The 24,972-nt window shown below is 41.0% G+C and overlaps 1 protein-coding gene and 1 long non-coding RNA gene across 10 annotated transcripts in view; one reads left to right on the top strand and one right to left on the bottom strand.

The window, feature by feature from the left end:
• Window positions 1–24,972, bottom strand: part of LOC110988584 (uncharacterized) — a 150,181-nt gene that overhangs the window by 34,430 nt on the left and 90,779 nt on the right. For 8 of the 9 annotated variants that reach the window (XM_087135698.1, XM_087135699.1, XM_022252258.2 and 5 more), the window contains exon 6: window positions 4,751–4,954. The exons of the other annotated variant lie outside the window; for it this stretch is intronic. In XM_087135698.1, coding sequence (XP_086991824.1) covers window positions 4,751–4,954 — 204 coding nt within the window. The remainder of the gene's footprint in view (window positions 1–4,750; window positions 4,955–24,972) is intronic. 9 annotated transcript variants of the gene reach the window in all.
• Window positions 1,376–24,924, top strand: LOC147799374 (uncharacterized). Its single transcript, XR_015425012.1, has 4 exons — window positions 1,376–2,824; window positions 3,316–3,396; window positions 5,257–5,356; window positions 24,093–24,924. It is a non-coding gene; the product is annotated as an uncharacterized LOC147799374 (long non-coding RNA).

Genomic DNA, 24,972 nt, shown 5'->3' with positions numbered 1-24,972 from the left:
GTCAAGGGGCAGAATGCATAATCAAGTCCTTTCAGCGAATTGTAATAGCCACATGGGAAATTTGCATATGTAGGCTAGGCAGGGGTATGCAAACGCAGGAGACCTGGTTATATCCATGTAGGGTCGCCACCTGGCACAAACATACAGGTTATTCCATGTTTAGTCCATTTTACCAGTGGAATTTGAGGTGAATATTCCTTTGGCAGTTCTAGCTGGCAACACCGTGTATGTCAGACAAGTCTTTATTGAGACAGAATCAACTAGCCTTGAAGTAACTGGCATAGTCTGGGCATGAAGTAACAATGACTTGATCAGGTACAAAATATATATAGAATACAGTCACTGAAGCCATGATCATGCCGGTATGTTGCTGGCTGCACTCTCATAAGACAACACAGTGAGAGTTGTCTACGTCAAAGTTCCCCCAGTCTCAGCGACAGTACCAAACAATATCAAAACAGCTGAAAAGAAGTTATCACAACAGCACACATCAAACAAACATATGATGGTAAATGAAAAAGATTTCATTCCGAATAACAACTGTTACTCTGCAAATTAAAATAGTAGCTACAGGAAAAGCACCCTCTTTCGATTTTGTTGAAATTTGTGTTAAACTGTACCGGTTGTGGGCCTGTCAAGCCAGACACCAGTCATCAATATCAGTCGACCCCAAATAAGAACAAATAAAAAGAAGACAGCGTGACAAAATGAATTTACAGTTTGATTCCTTGCCAGCTTAAGCATCCATTGTTACCAAAGAAGTTTGATCAGTATGTCTGAGCTATAGGCAAAGATTTCTTATCACATTTGGGAGGGAGGATGATTTCTGAAAGCCTAGCAGGGCCTCCATTCCGGTTGAGATCATGACAAAGGCAAGTCTAGTTGGTGGTGCAACTTAAGGGTGTATAATCCAGACTTCTCGTCTTACGCGAAAGTTGCGGTCTTGTTGCTGAACGTGTGTATCACCGATCGACCGTACGTAAAGCGTAAATGTGTACAACTACATGTGAGCATAACTTTTTTGTTACAAGGCACATAGTATTGTTTTATTTACGAATTTGAATTTTAAAAGTTTGTTTATGAAAGAGAGGTACTGTGTAGAACGGGGGGTAGCTGGTTGGGTTTTAATCTCACAAGTGAAAACTGATTTCCTGTGTTACTCTTGGCCGATAAAGCCGTGGTTTATTTCTTTCTTTCCAGTTTTTTTCTGTCTATTTCTCTCTGCCTTTCTTTGTCTTAAGGCTTTAGGTTTTGGCTTTGACTTGGCTTGGCTTTGCTTTATGATGAAATACAATAAAGGATCACAACAGTAATCAGTAAAAAACATTAACAAACAGTCCCAACCATGCGACAATAATCAAAAAATACACATGAAACTTTGGATGACAAATATAGTAAGAATAACCACTTATCCCTCAAAGTTTTAACACAGAAGTAATAATGAACAATTAACAAGGGTTTACTCACCCAGATTGGGTAACATGCCAGACTAAAAAGGTGAAAAATACACCAACATTCTTGCATCAAAATGGAGACTTCAAGTAACGTCATGGTTTTGAAGAGCGCCACCAATTTTTTAAGGAAATGGGCTCAGCACCATTGAGTTGTAATAGCGCCCTCTAAGAACTTAACTATCTATATTCTACAGATATAGTTAAGTGAATAAAGACTTTTAATAAAAATTACAAAATGTAAGAACGGAGGAAGCAGAATTTCCACCAGTCATGTCGATTTGGAAATTGGAGCGACAAGTCCCCGGCCCCGCACGCCGTGATGAGCTCCACATGCGTGCACGTAACGTAAGTACATTAACATTTTAGTTGGTAACCAACACCAGAGCAGTGATCGTTGCACATACAAGTGTGAGGAAACCAGTTACTGGTGATGTTGACAGCAGAGGGTGAATGTCTGATTTTACTTTGGAAAGGCGTGTGGGAGTGGTGAAAAAATTATCAGCAGGGGATACACTTTTTCCCCAAACACATGTGGTTATTATTTTCTTTAACATTTTTGGACTGAAAACCACGGTATAGTCATGATTTTCTTAAATTGAGAACTTATAGAAATGTCAAAATCGGAAGGGGTGATACTTTCATGTTACGGTGGGGAGCGGGTAACAATTTTTAGACGGAGAGTGGGCAGCTTTGGGGCCAGGTGTTTGGTTACGGAACACAATTGTTATTACATGTAGTTTCCTGGGGGACATTGGTCTTGGGAATTTTTGGGGGGTGGGGGAATCAAACAAAAGATTTCTTTTGTTAACCACTGTCCTAAATACTGTAGCACTTTTGGCGGCACTCGCTTGTGTTCAGGCGATATGAGAGCAGCCACACAGAATTTCTACGTTGGGCACGCATAAGGGAACTGCAAATGCAAAATGCCGATTGTTTGTCTCTCTTGCAGCACCAGACACAAACAGCTCGATTCGTTGAGGGAAAACCACAGCGCTGTTCCACAGTACACGCATAAATTATGCAAGCGCCTTTCAAAATTGAATGGACTGGCTAATTGACAAGTTGCCTTCAACAACACTTGTGCTAAATAGACAGATAACAAAAGATTTGCACTCAGCCAGCGCCTAAAAAAATGCTTGTCTTAACCGAAATCTCATAACATCCAAGCTCGTATTACATATATTTTCCCTCATAGGAATGTGCACAATTCAGTCAGGATTGGCAAATATGCTCGTCTAAACCGGAGTCTCGTCTTACCCGAGATCGTATTACCGACAGTCGACTGTTGTTCACACAACACTGCTGAATGGTCATCCATAATCTGCTACAACAACAGTATCAGACCTACCTGCCAAGTTTCAGAAATTCCAGTGTGTGAGATTGTTTTGTCCAATTAAAACCCACGTCCATTATAATGCATAATTATATCGAGATGTCATAATTTGTATAAAATATTCACGGTGACATCATTAAAACCAAATGAAAGTTAATGCATGAAATGCTTGGGATCTCTTCGGGGCTCATTATAATTCTTTTTAAAAAATTGCAAAACTAAATCACATCCAATATGTTTTCATATGCTTGCGGAAAGTCTAAGACTTTGAAACTTATTGTAAATTTCTCTCCTCCCCAAAATTTGGAGATCCCACCATCACTCCAGTCAGCCATCTTGGAGTCTAAGACGACTCAAAGTCCACCCTGCTAGCTTCCTGGGCCAGGCTGCTCATTAGTAAGGGACGAACAGCCTGGTCCAACAGTTTGTAGTTAATCGGCATAAATACAAAACGGACAGACTCTTGAACATGTATATATTCTTTATTTGGAAAGAACATTGAATTGGGTGTTATTGATGCATATATAGGGATTGACAGACCAGCTGCTACACTGGCCTTGCATGCCTTTGGGGAAGTAGGTGCTGGAGGATAATTGTATAAGATTAACGGTGAGTATAATGTCACAGATTTTTGCTAATGGCCGCAGTTTAAAATACACATTGGTTTTAGCCGCTGCATTCGTTAAAACAAGTGGCACCAGGTTCAAATGGTTCAAGGCCTGGGTCTTTTTCAAACATGACTAACTCCAAAAAGTGTGCAGAAAGTGTGGACGTCATCGCATTCCATAAGGCTTACATGTATATAGATAGTTTCATCATGGTTTAGAGGGTACGTAATGTTCCCCAATCTTTTGTTCTTCAGTCCTATCCAAACCGTACATGCAAAAAATTTGGGAGAACGAAGCGACTGGGAAAAACTGGGTTGATCCCGTTTAATCTGACGATGCACTCTTGTCATTTAATTTTGTGCCCTACAATTATACTTATAGGAAAGATTTCTGGCAATCATTCCATTTGGTTTCGGCAATCTTTCGTTTCGAAAAGCAGAGCCTTATCTGTCAAATAGAATTGAGTACATAAGGATACTCAGAAAGAATAGCTTGATAACCCCCCCCCAAGAGAAAATATACATCATTTCGAATAATAAGGACGGGCTATGCCCCATTTATTTGCTTGTATTTTATAAAAGAAATATTTCTTTAACTAAACTGACAATAATTATTAAAATTTAACGAGTGCAGGAAATAGGTTCCACGATTAGGCTAATATTTAAAAGAAATAGAATTGGTGAAGGGAAAGCAGGTTTCAAAATACAGATATTATCTCCACTTCTGAAGGAATTGGATCCCATTCTGAAAAAATGGCCCTATTTGAATAATTTGCTGCAAAATAGCCAGTGAACTACCGGCTTCAAAGCAGCCACAGAAGCAAAGGCTCAATTTCCAAATGTAATATGGGGTGATTAGTCATGTATCCTAACATTTTAGATCAGAAAGATTCTGGTTCACATGAGACGTACTAATACTGTGATCTTTCTCGAGAACAGTTTCTTGGCTTGCTCAATTTACCAAAGGTCGAGTTACAAGTGTTTGATAGGAATCCTTTGCATTATCATCATTTCCTTAGAGCGTTTCAAGTTCATGTTGATCAGGTATGTGAAAACAGTGACTTGAAATTAGTCAGGCTTATGCAATACACATCGGGCCCAGCTAAAGAAGCCATTAGGGGATATCAGTTAATTGGGGGACCAAAAGTGTTTTCACGTGCACGTCGGTGACAAAGCACATCATACCAGGTACCCCACATGCCATTCAGCCAAGCAATAGTACATACAGATACTCACTGCTTCACATGGTGAAGAAAGCCTCCCGCAGTAATCCAAAGAGCATTCTATTTTCCCTCAGCTTTTCACCAAGGGACATGGACTGAAAAATACTTCATGGAAACAGAAAATCTCACTTACCAAGTTATGTATACAAACTTGATGGTAGAGATGTCATCTATTTCATTGCTAACCCGCAATAATCCATAAAACACTGAATTATCCTCTAACAGCTCTTTCATTCCAGCAAGACCATCATTTCCTGACTTAACAACCACTATCTGTGATTTGGGATTTCCTCCTTCATATCCAGCAACCAGCCAGTTAGTTGGACTGTTATCTGATCTATATAAGGGCAAAACAATGAAATTATAAACTGATTGCAAGCCACTAAAAATAAACTCATTTGAGCAGAAATATAAAAACTGATATCAAGCACATCAAAAACCATAAACATTCTTTGTTATTTGGCAAGAAGATGAACACTATTTACAGCACAGATTTCAGTTTTAATACCGGTACTTGTTAAAAGTGCATTTCCACTGTTATCTTGTATCAGAAATCTCTTGTATTAAAAAAAGATATATCAAACGGTGCAACGGTTATCTCAACTTTCTTAACTCTAGTTGGTTTTTTTTACTTTACAGTACATGGTGAGATGAAACAGTTGCACAAACATTGAGAAATGCTTCATGAACTAAAGAAATGTTGATTCAGATTACATTTTTCAGCGAATAAACAAACAATGTGACTAAGTAACAAAATCTTGAAAATTAATCTATGAAAACATTATTGCTTTAAGCCATTGTTATAGTTATGTCAGTGTATAAAAATAAACATTTTTGTAAGTGTTCATGTACATGTACATCACTCCTAAATAAATACCAGTAATCTGATATGTGGACTATCACTGACATGCATGTATGTAATGAACCTTTTTGTCTCAATGTATGGCATGTGGTTGCACCATATAATGGAGAATCTGTCAGGAGCACTTGAGATTTCCTCATGCCCCCTCAATGGTAAAGGGGGATACGTGGTAATGTCCCCCTCCCAGGCCTGTGCCCCCCGTGTGCCCTCCTCCCATTCCCTCCCCAGTCAGAAATTAGAGAAGGAAAAATTCTGGTGATACCGGTAGTCCATTTGGGTATTTTTGTTTCAACTTTGACCAAACCCACTGCGTGCCCCCCTCCACAAATGGGGGCCTCTCAAATGCCTACTGCAAAATGTACCCTTGTTACGCCACTGTGTTTCTTAAAAGTTAAAGGGTGTCTTGAGTGTTCCTGGGTCACGTTGTCTAAGTACTTTTCCAGGGTACAGAGGAAAAAAATGGGGTTGAGTCTGACTCCATAAGGCACACTGATGTTGGATTTGAAGGGCTTTGGGGAGAGTGGGATAAACGGAACACAATGCCATCTAGCATTGACATTACAGTGATATTTATATGGGTAGATAATGTCAGTGCCAACATTCATGAGTCTGGCCTCTTTGAGAGCTTCAGTAACATCGTTCAGTTTCAGACAGTTGTCATCTTAGGATGACTGGTATGATATGGTGTCTTTGCAAATATCACATGAAAATAATGTAATGCAATATGAGTTAGCTTGAACTTTACATACACTGTAGTATGCTAAGTCATCACTGTTACAGCCTACTTTCAATAAAGTACAGTGGAACACCGCTATACCAGCCATTCGGCTAAACCGAACAGCGTCCTTGGCTCCCAATATTTTGTGCACAAAACCTACCAAACATTATGTAATTGCAAATTAACCGACATTTGCCACAGCATGTATCAGAGATCGATCCTGAGCGGTAGCTTCACGACTTTTAGGATAAACTAAATATCAATTTTGTAACTTGAGATTTAATAAAAAAAAAAAATTATTAACAGATGCATTTCTAGAAACCTCAAACGTGAATGCAACAGGAAAACATCACAAAAAACAGAGAACCATAGTATCACAAGAGGGGGCATTCCAGTTAGACAAAAGAGGGTGCTATTCAACATGGCAACGAAACGTTCAGCTGTAAATTTCGCTATACCGAATGACCGCTGTTCCGAATATTTAGTGTGGACCCCTATGTGTTCGTTATAGCAGTGTTCCACTGTACATACAATTATATAGGGCACTATGGAGCCATTTTTTCCTCAAAAAGGGTCCTTTTACCCTACACTTGGGGCTCAAAAAACAGTGATTTAACACTCTAAATTTGTTACCGTTACAATGATTTTTGAACATTTGTGGTACCTAAAGCACAATACAACAAATCAAGTTGTTTCATATGCTTCATTTTGAGTGCCTATAGTGTATTCTTATATATCATTGGCTTCAAAGTTAAAGGTACCATTTTACCCACTCTCCCCCACTTAACACAGTTCTCACTCTAACCTGTAATTGAATGTATCTAAACATGATTGCCAGTATGTGGAGTTTATCGTGCTCTAATATCTCTTTGAGATCACCAAAAAAATGAGAGAAGACGTGGTTGTGAACAACCATGGAGCTGAAAAAAAGGGTTTTGACAGAATCATTGAATAATAATGTTAAATAATGGCCAAAAATGGAAATAAAGCAGTGGAAACATTCCAGTAAGTCATCTCGATATATGTCACATGACTTATATAATGATACCACCATGAGATGAAATCCATTTCCATCTCAAACTGTTTCCTTTCTACCTATCCCCAAAGTTCAGCCCAATAGGACATTTACTTCATGAGATATAGCACTATAAAGGGTACTCCTTTAATGACACATGACTTGTCACCCGATGACATCACAATCGCATCAGTTCAATTCAGGTCTAAGTTGGAGTTGCTCATAGAAGTCATCAACAACATCATCATCATAATTAGTTGTTGGAGCATAAGCTTGATGAAGATGATGTTAAAAGGTCATGCTTTCAGACGAATGATAATAAGCCAGCTGGCTGGAGATTGGATGGCATCCCATGATTGCATTTGCAGTGTCTTTGTGAATGAGGAAGCGATCTCCATGCTCATGTCTATTTTCACTGCCACTGAAGTAGAGTTTATGGCCCTCTGGGGTAAACATTTCTCCAAAGTTTTTCCAAGACACCTCACAGAGCCTAAGGATATTCCATGGGTATCTCTTCATTTTGTGTGTTAGTTCAACTTTTCCTACTGCTGTAACATTCCCAGAGCCAATAGTAATGTTGTTTCTAACACATAATGATTTTGGTCCATCAGTCGCATACTTTTCATCTCTGTCCTAATGGCCAGCAATGAAAAGTGCAGTCCTTGTTCCGGACGATGACTGAGCCAGTATGGATTGAATAGTGGTTGTCATCCTCATACAGCGTGTCTTGGGCAATGTCACATGGTAGAGCTCATCCCTGTTCATGCCAGATCACAGCCGATTGCCTTCATCTAGGTGGCTCGCCTTGGTCTTGAACACCTAGCATTTGAGTTCTTAAGGGACTTCATCTACCTAGGCCGGTAACCTGCATCATGGAGGTCATTCCCCTGGTGATGAAGTGTTAAAATCACCCCTCACCAGGTTTAGCATGCCTGATGAGGTGAGGTCCCAGGATGTGGTGCTTGGAGCCAACACGTGAGAGATTTAGGGGATGGATGAGGACCAGTGACACTATGAATCTCAACACCGGGAAAATAAAGTTTACACTTAATCCCGTCACTGGTCCCTTATAAAAAACAAAAAAAAAATAAACAATAATAAAAATACATAAAAATAAATGGTAGATAAAACTACAAACGTGAATTGTTATTTTTGCAAAGATACCAGAAATTCGATCAACTTGATAGATTCGTACGATTGCTTTCGTTGTTTAAATTCCAAAAGTTTACGCAAATGCACCGATTGTAAAGAATGCCACAATTGTCACCAATGTAACGATTGCGTCAGATGTAAGGACTGCTCTACCTGCGACGATTGCGGTAGATGTATAAATTGCGTGGCTTGTTTTAATTCATACGACTGCCGAAATTCAAATGCCTTGGACAGTTGCGAGGACGCCCATTGTATCGAATGTTTTGGTTGTACGTACTGCACCTGCTGCGTAAATTGTGTCGAGTTGGAAGGAATGGATCACGTGGTGCTCGTAGACGGCAAGCATAAAAAGCTGAGGCACGTGCGAGAGAACGAGCCACTGCCCGAAAAAAAAAAAAACTCGACTAAACTCAACGCGGATTTATACAAAATTGGATTAATTATTGAATACGACGCTGACGTGGAAAATTTAATTAAAGTAGAAATCCCGCCCGAATAAAAATGAGAAAAATTTTGGTCAAAGCCGGAAAAATCAGAACCATGTCAACTCAAGTATTTATCGCTTCAGACGACCACGAGCATCTCAATGCCGACAACTGCGACCCCAATGTCACTTACGGTCTCTTTGACCCGAGTAAATTAATCATTTTGTGAGTGACAGCGGCAATGTTGAAAATTAGAAACGACGGACTAATTTCGAGTAAGTCGGCGTTGCAAGCGTTTAGCAAATTTGAATTGAAAGTCGATTAAATTTGAAAAATCAATGTAACCTCGGTTATTCCTCGGAATAACTGGGGTTTATTTTTTTTTACCTTAAATAAATGAACTATTAATAAAAGATGATTGATGCGGAGCTTTGTCACTTGCTGAATCTAAAGGAAGTACACATACCGGGATCTCAAAAACAAAGTAAATCTATACCCGCTTGTAACCACCAAATACTTGAAATAGATGAAAGATACGCGTGTAAACACTGCGGTCTAATTTTTGGGTTCGCTTCGCTCACTTCTTACCCCCTCCGCAGACATGGGAGATCGATATTACAAGCATCACATTTGGAGGAAACCGCCACCACCAAAATCGAGAAAAACGTTGCAGAAGTACAACATTTGTTTTAAAAACGGCGAAGCGGGTGAAATAGAATATAAGTTAAACCAAGTTTTAAACGGTAAGATCTCTAGAGGTAAACCGTTGAAGGCTTTAATCGGGGTGTGTTATCAAGAGACAACTGGGGAAACCGAATCTCAAGTGAAAGATCTATTTCAAGTTTCGGATAAGCACTGGGAAAACGCCCTCGATAAATTTAACCTCACCAAACAAGATTTTTCAAAACGTATATAATAAGATGGAGACCCACTTAACTTAACCGAGAAGAGCAGACGTTTAAATTGAGAGAAGTCATCAACAACACCAAAGGCGACAAGGTCATCCAAGTAAAGAATATTCAGTTTTAAACTGGATATTTTAACATATCAAATGCCACTGAAATTGAGTGGGATACAAACTTGGACGGTAGGCCCGCAGGGTACTTGGCGAACGACCTCCAGGAATACCATCAGTGGAAAGAACGGACGTATCTCCCAATTCAGAATTAGTACAAAAAGCTAAAATCAGATAGATCCAAGCAAATAAAAGAGGCAAATTAGCGGAAGAGATTAGAATCATCGCTGATGAAATTGAGCAGCTAAACCAAGAAATCGCAACTTTAGAAGATCAGTTAAACCAAAGACAACCATCAGAAATGCAAGCTCGCTTAGCTTTTGATATCGACGATAAAAAAGTAAAATCAGCTTCAATGCTCGAGGGACAAAGACAAGCTTTAGATGAAATTTACGAAGGGAATTCCCCAACTGGATCCCCCGTAACACCCACGAGACCCAGAAGAGAATTAACTAAAAGACTGTTTTTGGCGGGGCTAACTGAACCTATATACGACAGACTTCATTTGCAAAGCTCATCTGAACCATTACCCCAGGGCCAAAGAGGAAGCATGGTGGTATCCCCCGGTTATTATAGCATGGACTGGTTTCACTTTTTATTAAACTCGATTCCGGGCGTTTCTTTTACAGTTCACTCAGAATCTAAACGGGTGACTTTGGCCATTACGGACCCCAGTCTCAAGTTGCGACTAAATAAAGAAGTGTCCAAGCTACTGAACTTACTCAAAATAAAACTTTTACCCAACGTTATTTACGAAGGCAAGTACGATTTGAACCCATTGAAACTAGCATTTATTCATTGCAGACAATTAAATACATTTGATAATTTTTATAACAGGCAGTCTTTAGACTTGCTGAAAGTGATAGCTACCGAGCCTCACACCTGTAATCACTGTGAAACGCCTAAAAAGTTGATCGACAGGAACATCAGTGAATTGACTTTTTCTGTTAAAAACGATAGAGGTGAGCTCTTGAATAACATCAGCAAAATTTCAATCGAGTTAGACATTTTTAAAACGCGTAATTATAAAAGATGACGACTAACGTATACCCGGATTTAAGTAAACACCCGGATTTGACTTTAAACTCGGCTGAAGCGAGCAAAGTGAGCACCAAAATTTACAGACTCAGAAAGATCGAAGAAATCAAATCTCAAATCCAAAGAGAACGCGACGCGAGGGAAAATAGTTACAGAAAGATCAAACAACTTTTAACCACACTCGGATACGTGGAGTACAGCGTGGAAGCCCTGGGCGCGACCTCAGCAGCCGTCGGCATTCCCGCCATTTTGGGAGTCGTCACCGAACCTGTCGGACTTGTGATGGAAGGCATCGCTATCGGTGCGTTTGGCGCTTACGCGATATTGCAATACACCACCCGTAGAGTCACCCACAAAACTAAAAACACGACCAAATTCGAATTTTGGCAGAGGCTAAATTAAACACCATCGAGGAATACGTATCTCACGCGATTGAAGACGGTGACATATCCCAGGAGGAATTTGTCCTTATTTTATCCGAGCTGAAAAGTTCAACGAAATGAAAGAAAAGATCAGATCGCGTACGTCTACAAAATTGCGAGCGAGCGAAGCGAACACCAAAGAAGAATTCGAACGTCAAGTCAACGAGAGAGCAGAAGCGCTAGCCAATGAACGGGCGGTGGTAAAAAAAGATCTTATGAAAAAACTTGGGGAGTAAGTTTTACAAAGTCGGTTAAATATGAAGCGAGCACACCGATCAAACAGAACAAAACGATCAACCTGACCATTTTCACCCAACCGATGGCACCTCCTTTAAAAATCTTATAAAATAAATGGGAGGCAATTTTAGTAGTATAACAATTTCAGTCAATGAAGACAATTCCTTTACAGCCGAGTTTCCAAATTTAACGCACGCGTATAAATTACCGAAAGTAACCACGGACAAAGCCGTCAATCGCTGGTCTACCGAGTCGATATCGTTTTACCAAAATCAATTTAATTTCGCGGTCTATTGCACGACAACGGCCTGCGGTGTGGGTTTTGATCTGCTGTCCGACCCCAATCCATACGTGTCGGCTTTATTATTTTTCACGTATATTACACCGTACGAAAAATATTTTACGACTGCGTGATGCCCATTCCTAGCGACGACGTATTTGACGCGTTACGCAATAATTACGACCATCGGAAGTTTACGGACACGTGTCTTTTATACGAAGTAGACCCGAATAAATCGTATAAACAAACTCGCGACACTTTGTCAAACGGATTAGGTACCGCTTATTATTACGACAACGGTTACGTACCTGTCCCGGTAAAAACTACGACGCGCACGAGTTACACGTGACCAACGGTAAATACGCGGGATCTACTTACATGGGATTTGGATGGGCTAAACCGCCTAAAGGTTCCGGTCACGCGAGTACCTACACGGTCACCTGGATTTCACAGTCGGACGCGGTCACTTTGGCCTGGTGGGATTTTGTTCCTAAAAAGTCTCGGTTGACGGACGTGGGAATCACCAAGGTAAACGAATCAATTCGAGCTTACGTCTACGCGTTACTCGGGGCACAGGCACAGACCAAGACCAGCGTTTTGGCCACCGGCACCGGATTAGACGCGCAACGGCAATTTATTACGATCGTGGAATCTTTAATTAATTCGGACCCCGATCTCGAACAGTCGATCGACCAATTTCAAGATTCGCTACAATACGCGAAAACGCCTTTTAACTTCGTAGTTGCTCCGGGTTTGTACCTGGTGCCCTCCGACATGGACTTACGCATCGGCACTTTTGAGGGATATAACAATAATTTACAAGTCGCGACTACGGATATGAAGACTGGATACGTACCGAGTTTAAATAGCGAAGCTGATTTTAATGAAGAAGCGACTGAGGCGAACAAAAAAGATCCGGAAGTGTTACCGAGGCCAATTGTAAAGCCAATTGTAAAGCCAGTTTTAAGTAAGCCTTTAGACGCGCACAATGAAGAAAAACTCTCCTTAACCATCGGAGCCGTTGCCGTGGGTGTCATCGGTTTTACGTTATATAAAATTTTAACTTAAACGGTTTGATTTAAGGCGTAAAAAAACCTCACCCCAAATTTGAGGTGAGGTTAAATTTTTTTTGGCCCATTTACCCATTCTTTTGCACGTACGTCAAAATCAAAACACCCACGTCTACAAACAAAGTCCACACGTGCTCTGCCACCCATCCAACGGCTTTACTCGCCACGTTAAAAATCCAACTCAAAACGCTACCGATGATTCCAGGCAAAGCGCCTAAAGGTTTCAAAGCGAGTTTCTTCAACACGTTTGCCAGGTTCCACAGTTGACGTTTGATCCAATCGGTAATTCCACCTTTGGAAGGAGGAGCCGGCGTTGGTTTTGGTGCTAGCCACAATACTACTAACGATGGTACTCACAGCTCGCGGGTAATATACCCTGTGCTACCAACCAACCCTGGGTAGCCAATGCACTGCTTGACAGCACGGTCAATTTCAACGCGTTTTTTGGCTCGAATTTTGCTCAGAATACTCGCTTCGCTCGTTTTGCTCGCTTCGTTCACTTTTTGGTTGAACGGTTAGTTTCGTAAACTTGTTTTTCCAAATTAAATAGACCGCAAGCGCTCCAATAGCCAATCCACCAAATATCAAGTTTCTGTCCTCGATGGCCATTTGATAAATTTTATTTTGGTTGCTCTCTTCGCAGCTCTCTTTGCTCGCTTCGTTCGCTAATTTCATCTTGGCGAGCTGCTGCTTCATCTTTTTGTTGTGCTCGGCTAATTTCTTACCTTGTTCTACACGCTTCAGATTTTTACTTTTAGTTACCATCTGTACGTTTTTCTTTACCGGACTGTTCGCTGGAGTGTTCACTTTGTTCGTTTCATTTGCTTTGTTCGTTGACATCCTCTTTTAATTAACAGAACTTTTGTTAAACTCTAGGTGTTTAGTGGTAATTAACGCGGCTGTAAGTGGTGACAGATACACTCTGTACTTGTAACAGATCTCGGTAAGTAAGTGACCCATGGTCTGACTTATAATTGGGTCGTTGTTTAGGTCTTTGGTCAGCACTTCTTCGGACATTAAGTTGACGTTGAACCCGAGTAGATCGATCGGAGTAGCTATACCGAGCAAGCGAGAGTAGAGGCTCAAAATCGCGTGACCTAGAGTTTTCACGATCTCTTTGCCAAATTTAACTTCGTACAAATTGAATAATTTTTCTTGGTCTTTGGGTGACAGAGCTTCAATTTCTTTAATCGAGTATTCTTTACGTAGGTACTTCTAACTTTCACCTGACGCAACTATCGAGCAGAGTCTGTCTTTAACGCTTGCTTCGCTCACTTCACTTTTTGAATTGGTGAGAACGCTTTTGATGTTGTCCATTTAAATATATACGTTTTAAATTTGCTGAACGTTTGCTTTGGGCGTAGGTACTCAATTGTGTAGTAGTTAATTTTGCCTGTTTTCTGCATTTTAAAGTTTGTCAAGTTTAAAAGCCAACGACACTTCGCGCAGTTTTTTTTCATTATTACTTTTATTAGTAGTATTTTAAAATTTTTTCTCATTTTTATTGAACGAAATAGCTCACCGGTGGCTCCGTGTTTAACACCAATTTACTAAATCGAAAATCGCGTAAATATATTTTGATTTGATCTCGTTTTTCTTCCAGTACTACGTCGTTTTCGTCGAGACACTGGTCAAACGAATTACGATATTTGCAATGGAAGATAGCGGCCCATGCCGTATTCTCTCTAAAATCTTTTAAAATGGAATTATACTTTTGGGTAAGTAGCGAGCAGATGTGAAGGTAATGTCGGCCCAAGAATGCCATCTTACTGAGACTGCACGTATTGTTATTCTTAGATTTTTTGCAATACTTAATAAATTGATCGGCCGCGCAATCATCAACGATAAACAACATATTTATTCCATCGAAAATTTTCTGATAAAGTTCGACTGCCTCGTTTAATTCTAGTTTCTCTCGATCTAAATCACACAGGTAAACATTTTCGTCGGTGTATATCCATGGGCATTTTAAATACGTTTTATTCTTAAAAAGCGTCGGACAGATAATTACGATAGCTTCAAACACAAATTTATATTCAGTCTCTAAAAGATTTAAAATCATGTTAGTCTTCCCGCTACCCGTCTTACCCACGATCAAGGCGCAATGCAGATTCTTGTACATCTGGTTCATTTCATTCACTCGCTTCGCTCATTGCTTGCTCTGGTCGCTTCTTTCATTCGGTTCACTCATTTCAATAAACCAAACTCTTGAAGTTTCCGTCTTCGACCGTGAGTTGAGAATCCATCACCAAAAACACGTACATCGTCAGAGGTCCCGCGGTTTTGCTCGCTCTTTCCATCTGTATCGATATATCTCCACCGCCGCCGAGTGGTCTACCCAATCCGTGAGCGCTGTTATCGTCCGAACTTCTGAAATCGAGCCAGAGACCGTACTTATCTCTTAAGTATTCGGCCATATCTACTTCAGTCAAGTTTAAGTCCTTGGTCACCGCTCTTGCCGATTCTCTATCCGAATCGCCAAAATATTTTGTAATTTCATTCCAATGTTGATATTCAAACAGACCCTGCGAGTACAATTGGTTCGGTTTACCTTCGACCGTCACAATCGTTTTTGTTATATGCAGATTATAAAATCTCTGGGGATTTTTTATAGCCGAGTCTCTAAACAGGATCAAAATTCCTTCAAGCTCTTGATCGTCTGGTCGATGCTGATGTTCCATAGCGTGTCAGACTTGTTTACCGATTGCTTCTTCCAGGAATGCACTCGGTCGAATAGGTAATACATCGTTTTTTTGTTCCTCAGGGTTTGCGCCAGATCTCGATTGGTGACGACTTCGTATTCCAAGGTCAGGTCTGAAATGGAGTATTCTGCGGCAGTATCTGACACGATGACCACTTTGTCGTGCCCGTTAAAAGTCAGTTGATACGTCAGAGGCTCTTTAAACCACGACGGGTAGAATGGAGAATGATCTGTCAACATCGGCGTGTCCAGTGGAATCGCGTATCTGTTTTTAAAAGCATCCCAATCGCTTTATCTTTACCGTTGTTTTCGGCTTCCTTTTTATCGCCAGCACCGAGACATATCTTGACCACGTTTTCCTTTTCCAAACCAAAGCACGCCATGTTTTTAGTCTGCGACAGAGGTAGCCAATTGTCCATAAAATTGTGAAATACGTCCGCATCTCGGTAACTTACGATTTTGTTTCCTTGTAGACTCACGTTTATTTCCGAAACCAGGTTTCTCGCCACGTTGTTGTACATGGTACGGTTGTCGTCCGAGGCGCCGTCTAGATCGAGTTTAAAAGCCAGTTTGGCGGTGCCGGGTACAATGACGTCGTCCGGCTATGGTACTCGGGTTGTGTGTAATTGTTACTTCCCGCCTTTCGCCTTTAATCGCGCGAGGAACTTTAAGCCTGCGACTCGGGTTTAGCTTTTTGGTGTATTGTTGTGACATATTACTTTTATAATATACTAGTCTAATTTACGATTCTTATTGAAATATTTTAAAAAGAAAAGAAAACGCAATGAAGGATACACCCACCGTAAAAAATAAATCTTGGTATTCTATTAGTTTACTTGACCTTCTAAACGTTTCACTCTGGGTCTCTAAAACCATATCACCCATGTGATCTATATCGGCGCGGATATCACCCAGCATCTGCTGAATTTCTGTTTGGTCTGCTTGAATCTCCAACAATTGATCTTTAACTTCAATATTCATTTATTTTAATTTAACCTTATTTTAAAAATGGCTAGTGCTTTGATGATGGTGGGAGGAGCGATAGTAAACGCCTTGGCATTCACGGGCCAAATTTTTTATTTAGTAGTTTATCAAAAAGTGAAGCGAGCATAGCGAGCGAACAATAGCGTCACGACCTCGCGTTGGAGCAATTGGCGCAAGCGAAAGAATCCTGGGAACAAAACCGCGTACACATGCTAGACTTTTTAAACGAACGAATGCAACAAGAATGCATGAGTCAGCAGACATTTGTAAACGTGGACGAAGCCCTATGAGCTTATTCGGAATTGACCGGTAAGAGTATTACGCCGTTACCGCCAGAGCCTAAGTTATCCGATTTTTACGAGCCTTCCGAAGATCAAAAGATTCGCCAGTTTGTTTGGATTATATTCGGGACAGCCTTGGTTGGTTTCTTAGCTTATCGATTTGCGTAACTTATTCTAAAATGGACCAAACTTTTAAAAACTATTTTACAGCCCACAGGGTTACTGGCGAGGAGAAAGCGCGGTCGATCATCTGACAAATCAGTGTTCAGGAACTGGCTAAAAAAGCAGGCCATTTGGCAAATATATTTACCAAAACCAAATTACGTACCCAGACCTACAATGTTGCAATCAGAATCAGTTGAACCTAATTACGCGCGTCAAATGGATGTACTTTATTTACCCTGGGACCGAGTTAAAAGAAAAACGTTTAAACACGCTTTGACCGTGGTAGACGTGGGTTCCCGGTATAAAGAAGCCGAGCCGTTGACCAGTAAAACCGTCGAGCAAGTGAGTGAAGCGACCAAGAAAATTTACGAGTGATCACATCTGACCTGGCCCAAATTCGTAATGGTAGACTCGGGATCTGAATTTAAAGGCGAGTTTAAAAGATTAATGGCAAAACACGGAGTAGAAATTCAAGTGGGTGTGCCGGGTGTTGACAGATCTCAAGGAATCGTGGAAAGGTTTAACCGCACTTTAGCCGAGCGTTTATTCGGCCACCAATACGCTCAAGAAATGATAAACGTGGGTGAACGAAACGTTGAATGGGTAGAACGTTTGCCCCAGGTCGTGAAATCGTTGAACGAGGAAAAAATGCGTTTAATCGATGCCGTTCCTGCAGAAGCTATAAAATTAGCGAGCGTAGCGAGCCAAACACCGTGTGCACCTGTGAGAACTACCCAAAAAGAACTTCCTCCAGATGTGGTCGTTAGGTATCTCTATTACCCTGGTGAGCAAGAGGGTGGCACCGTCAGACCGGCAACAGATCCGGTCTCATCTGTGGACGTTTACCAAATTGAAAAGCGCACCTGTAAATTTAAACGGGTGAATGGTAAGCGGATAAAACGGGCCCAACTTTATATTATCTGTTAAACGGCCCAAATAGAAGTTTCGTCAAAGAGGAACTTCAGGTCGTACCCGAAGACACGGAATTACCGGAGTAATAACGGGAGTAGCTTAAGTTCGCTTCGCTCGCTTCGTTGTTGATTAGCTTAGGTTCGCTTCGGTAATACTCGCTTCGCTTGTGCCCGTAAGCTAACATATCGATTCCATTCAGCAATATGTAGCGCTTTGTGTCTAACGGCGAGAGGCTTAGTTTGTTTTGCGACAGAGTAAACATCCGATGTTTATCTTATCTAAATAATTGCTGTTTATTGAAATAAGAAACCCGGTCAAATAGGCAGCTTTTATACATCTCGTGGGTTAACCGTTTCTCGGTAACTACTTTTGTGACCCCTTTCGCCTTCTTTAAATTTTGATCGACTGTCAGAATCGAATACATTTTGGTCTGATGCAAACAGCTTCTAAAATTGTTTTTCCACCAAATTCGTCTTTCATTTTGCCTTTGACTTTTTTATTTTTGGTGCTGTAAAGTTGATGATCGGGCGGGTAATTACTAAAGTCAAATAATGAATGATTTTTACTCAGATAGTCGACCAAGGAATGTGAGCTTCGCTCGATCTGGACTAAGAGAGAATCAGTGTCCATGTAAAGTAAGCGTACCCCCTCACCAAAATTGGCTTTTAGCGTACATCAACGTTTTTGAGATATCGAGAATACTTACACCACAATAGATTGGCTTATTTAATTTTGTTTTGGTTCGGTACATCTCCACAAACGAAAGCTCGCACTCCTTAAATGGTACCGTCGATTTGTAATTTGGTTTATAAGTTAATTTTCTGTACTTGTCAGCGTCTTGTACGTCCCTCAATAAATGACCGTCAATTCGATATTTGACATTTTCCATTGTCTTGCCAAAGACCGAGTTATTCATCAATTTGAAAAAGTCTTTCTCAAAATCAGATTTGGCCAATTTGCGCAATTTTGTGTTTTTATCGATGTAACCCTTCATCCACGGCTTTTGACGAAATTTCAATACTCGGTGAACTTCTTTGATCCACAACCCTAGTTTGAGATACTTTTGCAATGTACGGTAATGGCACACATATTTTCGTTTGGTGTCCAACGTGGCCACGAGTTTGTCTACCGTGCTCGCTTCACTCGCTACTCTGTTGCTAATTAAATTTTGTTGATAGCTTGAAAGCCATTCGTTCAGTACCGACATATTTTCGGGTGCAAGTGGAAAGTCATTGTATTTGTCATGGTGACGTTCCGGGTAATCCATAGTAATCTCAAACATGTAACCGTAGTCGTCAGTTAGTCGCACCTCTTGGATGTAATAGTACGTAAATTTTTCTAAGTCTGTTTCTCAGGTAAATTCCCCTACAGGCAGATATTTGCTCATCGCCCAGCCGTATAAATTATTTGCGTCTAGGAACATGATCTGTGACTCTCGCTTATTTGGGTTGTAGTCAGGTAGTTCTGGATTATTGGCCTTTGCATATCGTTTGGCTCCTACACTCGAAATTCCACCCCTTTTTGCCCTTTCAAAGAACAAGTGCTTATCAATGTCTGTCAGTAGTTCCAATTGTATACCCGAATGTTTTAAGAGTGCATCCCACGACAGACCCAGTGACGTGTAATAGTTAGCCGGGTCAAGGCAGTAGTGTTGTTTACAGACTTTCCGGAAGTTTTCAAAAACAGCCGCTAGCAATAACACGTCCGTTTCCATGTATAGGTCATGGAAGTCGCATAGGTTTTTACAATGAAAGGCTTGCCATACTGTTTCCGCACGAGCGTATTCTTGCTCGGTCACGGTGGACTGCTTCAAAGAGCTATAGAAAGCGTCTACTGGCGGTAGTTTTGTTTCTTGAAAACGATCAAAGGAATCGATATATTCGTAAGGGTAAATTCCTTTTTCCAAGAGTAAATGACTGTTATTTGGAAACATGTGGGAACGTTTAAGCCTTGACAATCTTCTTTGTGTCTGGTTAACTTTTCTTCCGTTTCGAAATGCGACATGCAATTAAAACACCAGTGTTTTTGGCCGTTGTGATGATCGATATCACTCGTCAACCGAGAAAAGTTTTTAATCCAACAGTAGTGATTTTCTTCATCTCAGGTGAAATAAAGTAAATTGATCAGTTCTTCTGGACGCTTGCTTTTGTAAAGAATGTAAAGACCGTCTTTTTTAGTGTAACCAAACACATTGATCGCCAAGTTATTTTGCGATTCGATACGTGGGATTTGTGAAATCGGAGTTGGAAAGCTTACGTTTGTAAAATTTAAACCATCTGATTCTGACCTGTAAGTCGATGTTCGCTCCTTATTTACTTTATATTGTGAATTTGTTTCTAGCTGGCTTTGACGTTGTCAGAATATAATTTTAAAGCTGCCCGCAACGCCCATCGGATACATTCTTGATCTTTATTTTCGACATTTATGATTGCTTTTTTGTCTCCCAATTCTTTAGGCAACGGAATGTAAGAAGAACCCACTGGATTATATTTAACCATGTTGATGTAGAAAGCGACGACTTTGTCAAAGATCCAACCCAAGCCTTTTTGTGTATGACCCTCCACCTCTTTTATTTGTTTTCCCCTCTGTTCAGTGAGTGCGTTTTTAAGGTCGGCTTTATTTGCGACTGCATCGTTGTCGCTCCGAAAGGGGAATACGCCAAATTCAGTTTTTTCGGGTTTTTCCAATCTAAACTGAACTTTGATATTTGTTTGCAATTTGTACGAACCAATTTCTTTTAGTTCTTCCAAAGCTTTTTTCTCGATGAAAGTTTTGTAAAAATCAAAAAAGTGTATCAAACCGTATTCAAAGAAACGGGGTATCAATTCCCAATTGCGAAAATTACCCTGAAAGCGCCTGACGTTTCTAATGTCGACTTCTGCAATTTCCTCGGGCTGAGTGTAAGCTTTAATCGCTTCAATAAAGTCCTGTTTGACATAGTTGTCTTTGTTTGCAAAAGGAATATTATATTTTTGTACCGTTTTCAACAGCTGCCGATATGACTGACGCGGGAGGTACCTTAATTGTTTTTGATCTGCCCGTATAGCTTCAATGAGCTCGGGTTTAGTGTGAGATTTACGGGTTTTGGTTGTTTTTGGTGCTGGTAATGGAATATTATACCGCTTAACAAAATCTTCTAAAAACGCCTTCTTAAATCGATTAAAGGTTGATAGTAGAGGTCGGTGTTGTGGGTTGCTCATGTCTCTATTTATATGTAGGTCTCTAAAATTTTTATCATTTTTGTAACGACTTGACTTGACATGGTTTTTTTTGATATTGTTATTTTTATATATAAGGCGGTTGTAAACATAGCGTGTTTTGCTTTGAACAGAGCCATGCTTCAAGTAGAGGTCACGAGTTCAGATCGGGCAAGTCTCGACTTGTAGCAAGGGGAAGTCCCTTTTTTGTTTGTGAGTGATTGCTGGTGCGATCGGTGCTAGTCACGAGTTGTTTACACAAAAAGTGCACCGGGGTCAAAAGTTCAAGGTCAGTGAAGTGGAAATCCCCAGCACGTGTGGGTGAAAGGGGGTTGGCGTCGAGTCACGGGTTGTTTACAAAAAGTGCACCGAGGTCAAGAGTTCAAGGTGAGTGAAGTGGGAATCCACGGCGCAAGTGGTTGAAAGGGGAGGAAAGGGTAGGTGCTCCAGAACTCTCCTATCCCTACTACTGCAGTCAGGATGTCGCGGTGGATGTTGATGCAGTTTGTGTGCTGCGCACGATGTTCAAATCACACAGCTGTAAGCCACAGCCGCCAGCACAGATCGGTGTGTCATATCATGCCGTAGCCAAGTGATTCGGACATGACCAAAATCTTGCACATAGTATATATGTACATGTTACTGTGATTCATCGAATGTGCAGAGGATTTTTCGCCAAATTTCACATGCGCTGTCACTGCTTGAAAAAGTTCTCAGGATCTTAAAAAACAGAGACCCAACTTTATGTAAAATTTTGTAAGCACCCAAGTTTACAAATATTAGGAGGAAAAATGATGCTTTGGTCCACTTGGTCCTTTCCAACAGCCGCAATATACAAATTTGCTTTTTTGGCCCTAAAATCCAGATCGGTCCCTTTAATTCCACAAAACTTGACGTAAGATGTCGTAAGCATCTATCGGATTACATACTGGACCACAAAGGTCAATCTGCTGCATGATTCATGAGGTAGTTGGCTTTTAACTGGTTCTGGGTTATTGGTACATTTCCAGTGATGAGTACCAGTATACTATGCCGTTACTGCATGTGATTAAAACCGTGAAGGGAAACGTGGTCAAAAGGTTGTGCGTGCGAGCGGCCGTATCTCATGCAATGTCGCTCATGTCATTTCGGTTGTAATGTCGGGGGGTATTATTAATGCCGATACTGAGCAGCAACTGGCAAGCGCCACCAAGTGGAAAAAACTGAAGTTTGTATTTTAATACCATTTTCCAAGAATTTTCTAAGCATTGCTGGGCTTTTTGACGCGGTTATTTTGGAAGTGCTGAATATGATGGACTTTTTTGATGCTGGGCTGAAATTTCATGGAAACCTTTAGCAACCTTATGGTCGTTACGCCCAAGACAATACAGTGCTGCCGTAACTCTTGCCTGGATCTAACTCATCAGAGTTTAATGAGTATCCACTTTGTAAGATACTTCGGACTCACTGAAATCTCCACTTAGCCATGAATTGATCAACAGATTAACGCAAACACAAAGTTAATGAGCTGGGCTTCTCGGGAGGCCTCACTGTGTTTTCACATTGTTTTTACTGAAGCCCATTTTGTCCTCACCGGGTCATGCAGGGGATTATTTCGCGCTGATTTCAACAGATAACCCACCCTGAAATCGCCGTGGAAACAAGTTTCACGATAAATTCATTGCAAATTATATATTCACTCCAAATTCACGGCGTTGAGATTCCTAGTGTGATGCCTGTCCACAAGCAGGTGGAGTGCAACAGCCAGACACACAAAGGAACCAGCCCTCTCCAGAGCCCCCAACAACCCCCTAGATTTTTTTTTACACGTTCTAAAACAGCATGATTTATATAGCATCATATAAAATTTGATTTGATGAAAGAGGTAAATTACTTTAACCACTTCGTGCCGCGGCATTTTTCAATGTTGATGATGCTGGGCCAGCATGACTATCATTTTTTCCATTTTCAAAATCCTTCAAAAATTCATCATTTCATTTAACAGTCGTTTATAGCCGCACTAAGTAATCTTTAGGCACTACTCTAAGTTGATAGGTGACCTTCATTGACGCCAAAGTATTTCAGCAAGGCCTGCAGCCTTGTAAACAGAGCCCAGATTGTGCGGTGTTGTATAACTGTCTTTTGTTCACGAGCCTGGCTCAATGCATTGCTGACCTCTTTTCAATAGGGGCCAGATTAGCGTGCAGCGGTGCTGTGTGGCTCATCGCTGCAGTGGTGGAGCATTTTTGTCCATGGTGGTAATCCGCTCGCTCTCAATGCCCAAAACCCTGGTATAGGGTTTCAAAACAAGGCTGGATTATCACCACTTTTGAGAGTGAAAAATGCCGGTAATGCCCAGCAGCCTGGTCTTTTGTTTGGAGTGCGGTCTTTTGTTATAGGGCCCTGTTTCCTTTGTCCGAGTTTGGAGACCCCGGCCACCCATATAAACCATACGTCTCCGATCCGAGAGTCCCCGACAATAAGTGGTTAAGATATAATGCCCCTTAAATCCCGTCTTTTTATTCCCCATGCATACATTTATGTACTGCATCCCACTCAGTTTCATAGGACTAATCAATGCATTCAATAAGGTACAGGAATTGATATAACTTTAGCTATTTTTTCCTCTATTTTAACAAACTTGTACACCTCCTGTATGTGCAGTCCATCTATTGTTGTAATGGCTAATTTGATCGATCACTAGGACCACTGTTACCACTGCTGTGCACCCTTCAGATAAAATTGTTGATTAAAGATACAGTATGGTAGGCTCACTTGTGACCTACCAAAAGTGCAAGAGTGTTTCATTGTCACTCATTCATGCCTTGTTCCACTATCCACCGAAGGAGGAAAAGAATAGAAATAAACTTTCCTCCCATAAGAATGAAGGAAGGAAAAGTGAGAGTATAGCTGAAGAAGATGCATCTTGATATTTGGAGGAAAACAACTTCTTACTACATGTACATGTATAGTTTAACCCACAGAAAAAGATGTAGAACATTTTTATATTTCTTATGCACAGAACAATCTGTGGAAGAGTTTGCAAACAAAGCCGGATGGGCGGGAGCAATGGAAGAATGGTTGATCTTTGATTCATGATCGGAAGGAGGCAGTATGTGATGAGCTGCAGTGATGGTAGATTCGGAAGCATTCTTCCCAAGGAGAAGCTGGTGGATAGAATGACATGGGACATGCAAAAGCCTAAGCAGCATTGCAGGCAGGTGGGTTTGGTTGCCCTAGATTCTGACTGGAGAGCCGTGGTGGTGAATCTGCATTCCAATGGCGCATTCACCAGGGCAGAGCTAACAAGTGATGGGGAATAGGTCCGGGGAGCGTCATTGTCTGATTCATGCCTGGGTGTCCCTGTTAAAAAGGTCAGTGGGCTTATGCATGAAGCAGTCCCTTGGATCGGCAGGTGAGGCATGGACTCATCTCTGCGTGAGCCTTGGTGAGCCATTACCAGTGGCAGAGTAGTTTGTCTCAGTAGGCTTGCGGTGTTGAGTTCCGCTCTAGTAGGCTCCGTCCTGCACACAAACTTGAGCAGAGAGACCGAAGTGGAGGCAACCCGGTGGGCAGCCTAGTGTGTCGCTCAGTTCGGGAACAGCAAATAACATGGGCACTGGAGATTAACCTCAGCACCCTGGTTAAGTGGCGGACTGTGACAGCAGATATCTGTTAAATGGGCAAGCCTCCCGCCTATTGTGCTGTTTCTGAGATTGTAATTGGAGTCCCCCAGTTGACCTTATAAAAGTACTTTGTAAAAGGAATTCCTTGTAGAATCAACGTACGACTATGCACATAAACACATGCACAAGCAAAAAGAGAAAAGAGACATACACACACAAATAATGGATCGTGACACAATATGAACATATGAAAGATAAAGAAGTGCATCAAAATGA

Source organism: Acanthaster planci, linkage group LG04, assembly GCF_054643075.1.
Source record: "Acanthaster planci isolate LZ-2023a linkage group LG04, COTS_SCS, whole genome shotgun sequence".
NCBI classification, from domain to species: Eukaryota; Metazoa; Echinodermata; class Asteroidea; order Valvatida; family Acanthasteridae; genus Acanthaster; species Acanthaster planci.
Note: the sequence above shows the minus strand (reverse complement) of the source record. Positions and strands in the feature narration are given on the sequence as shown.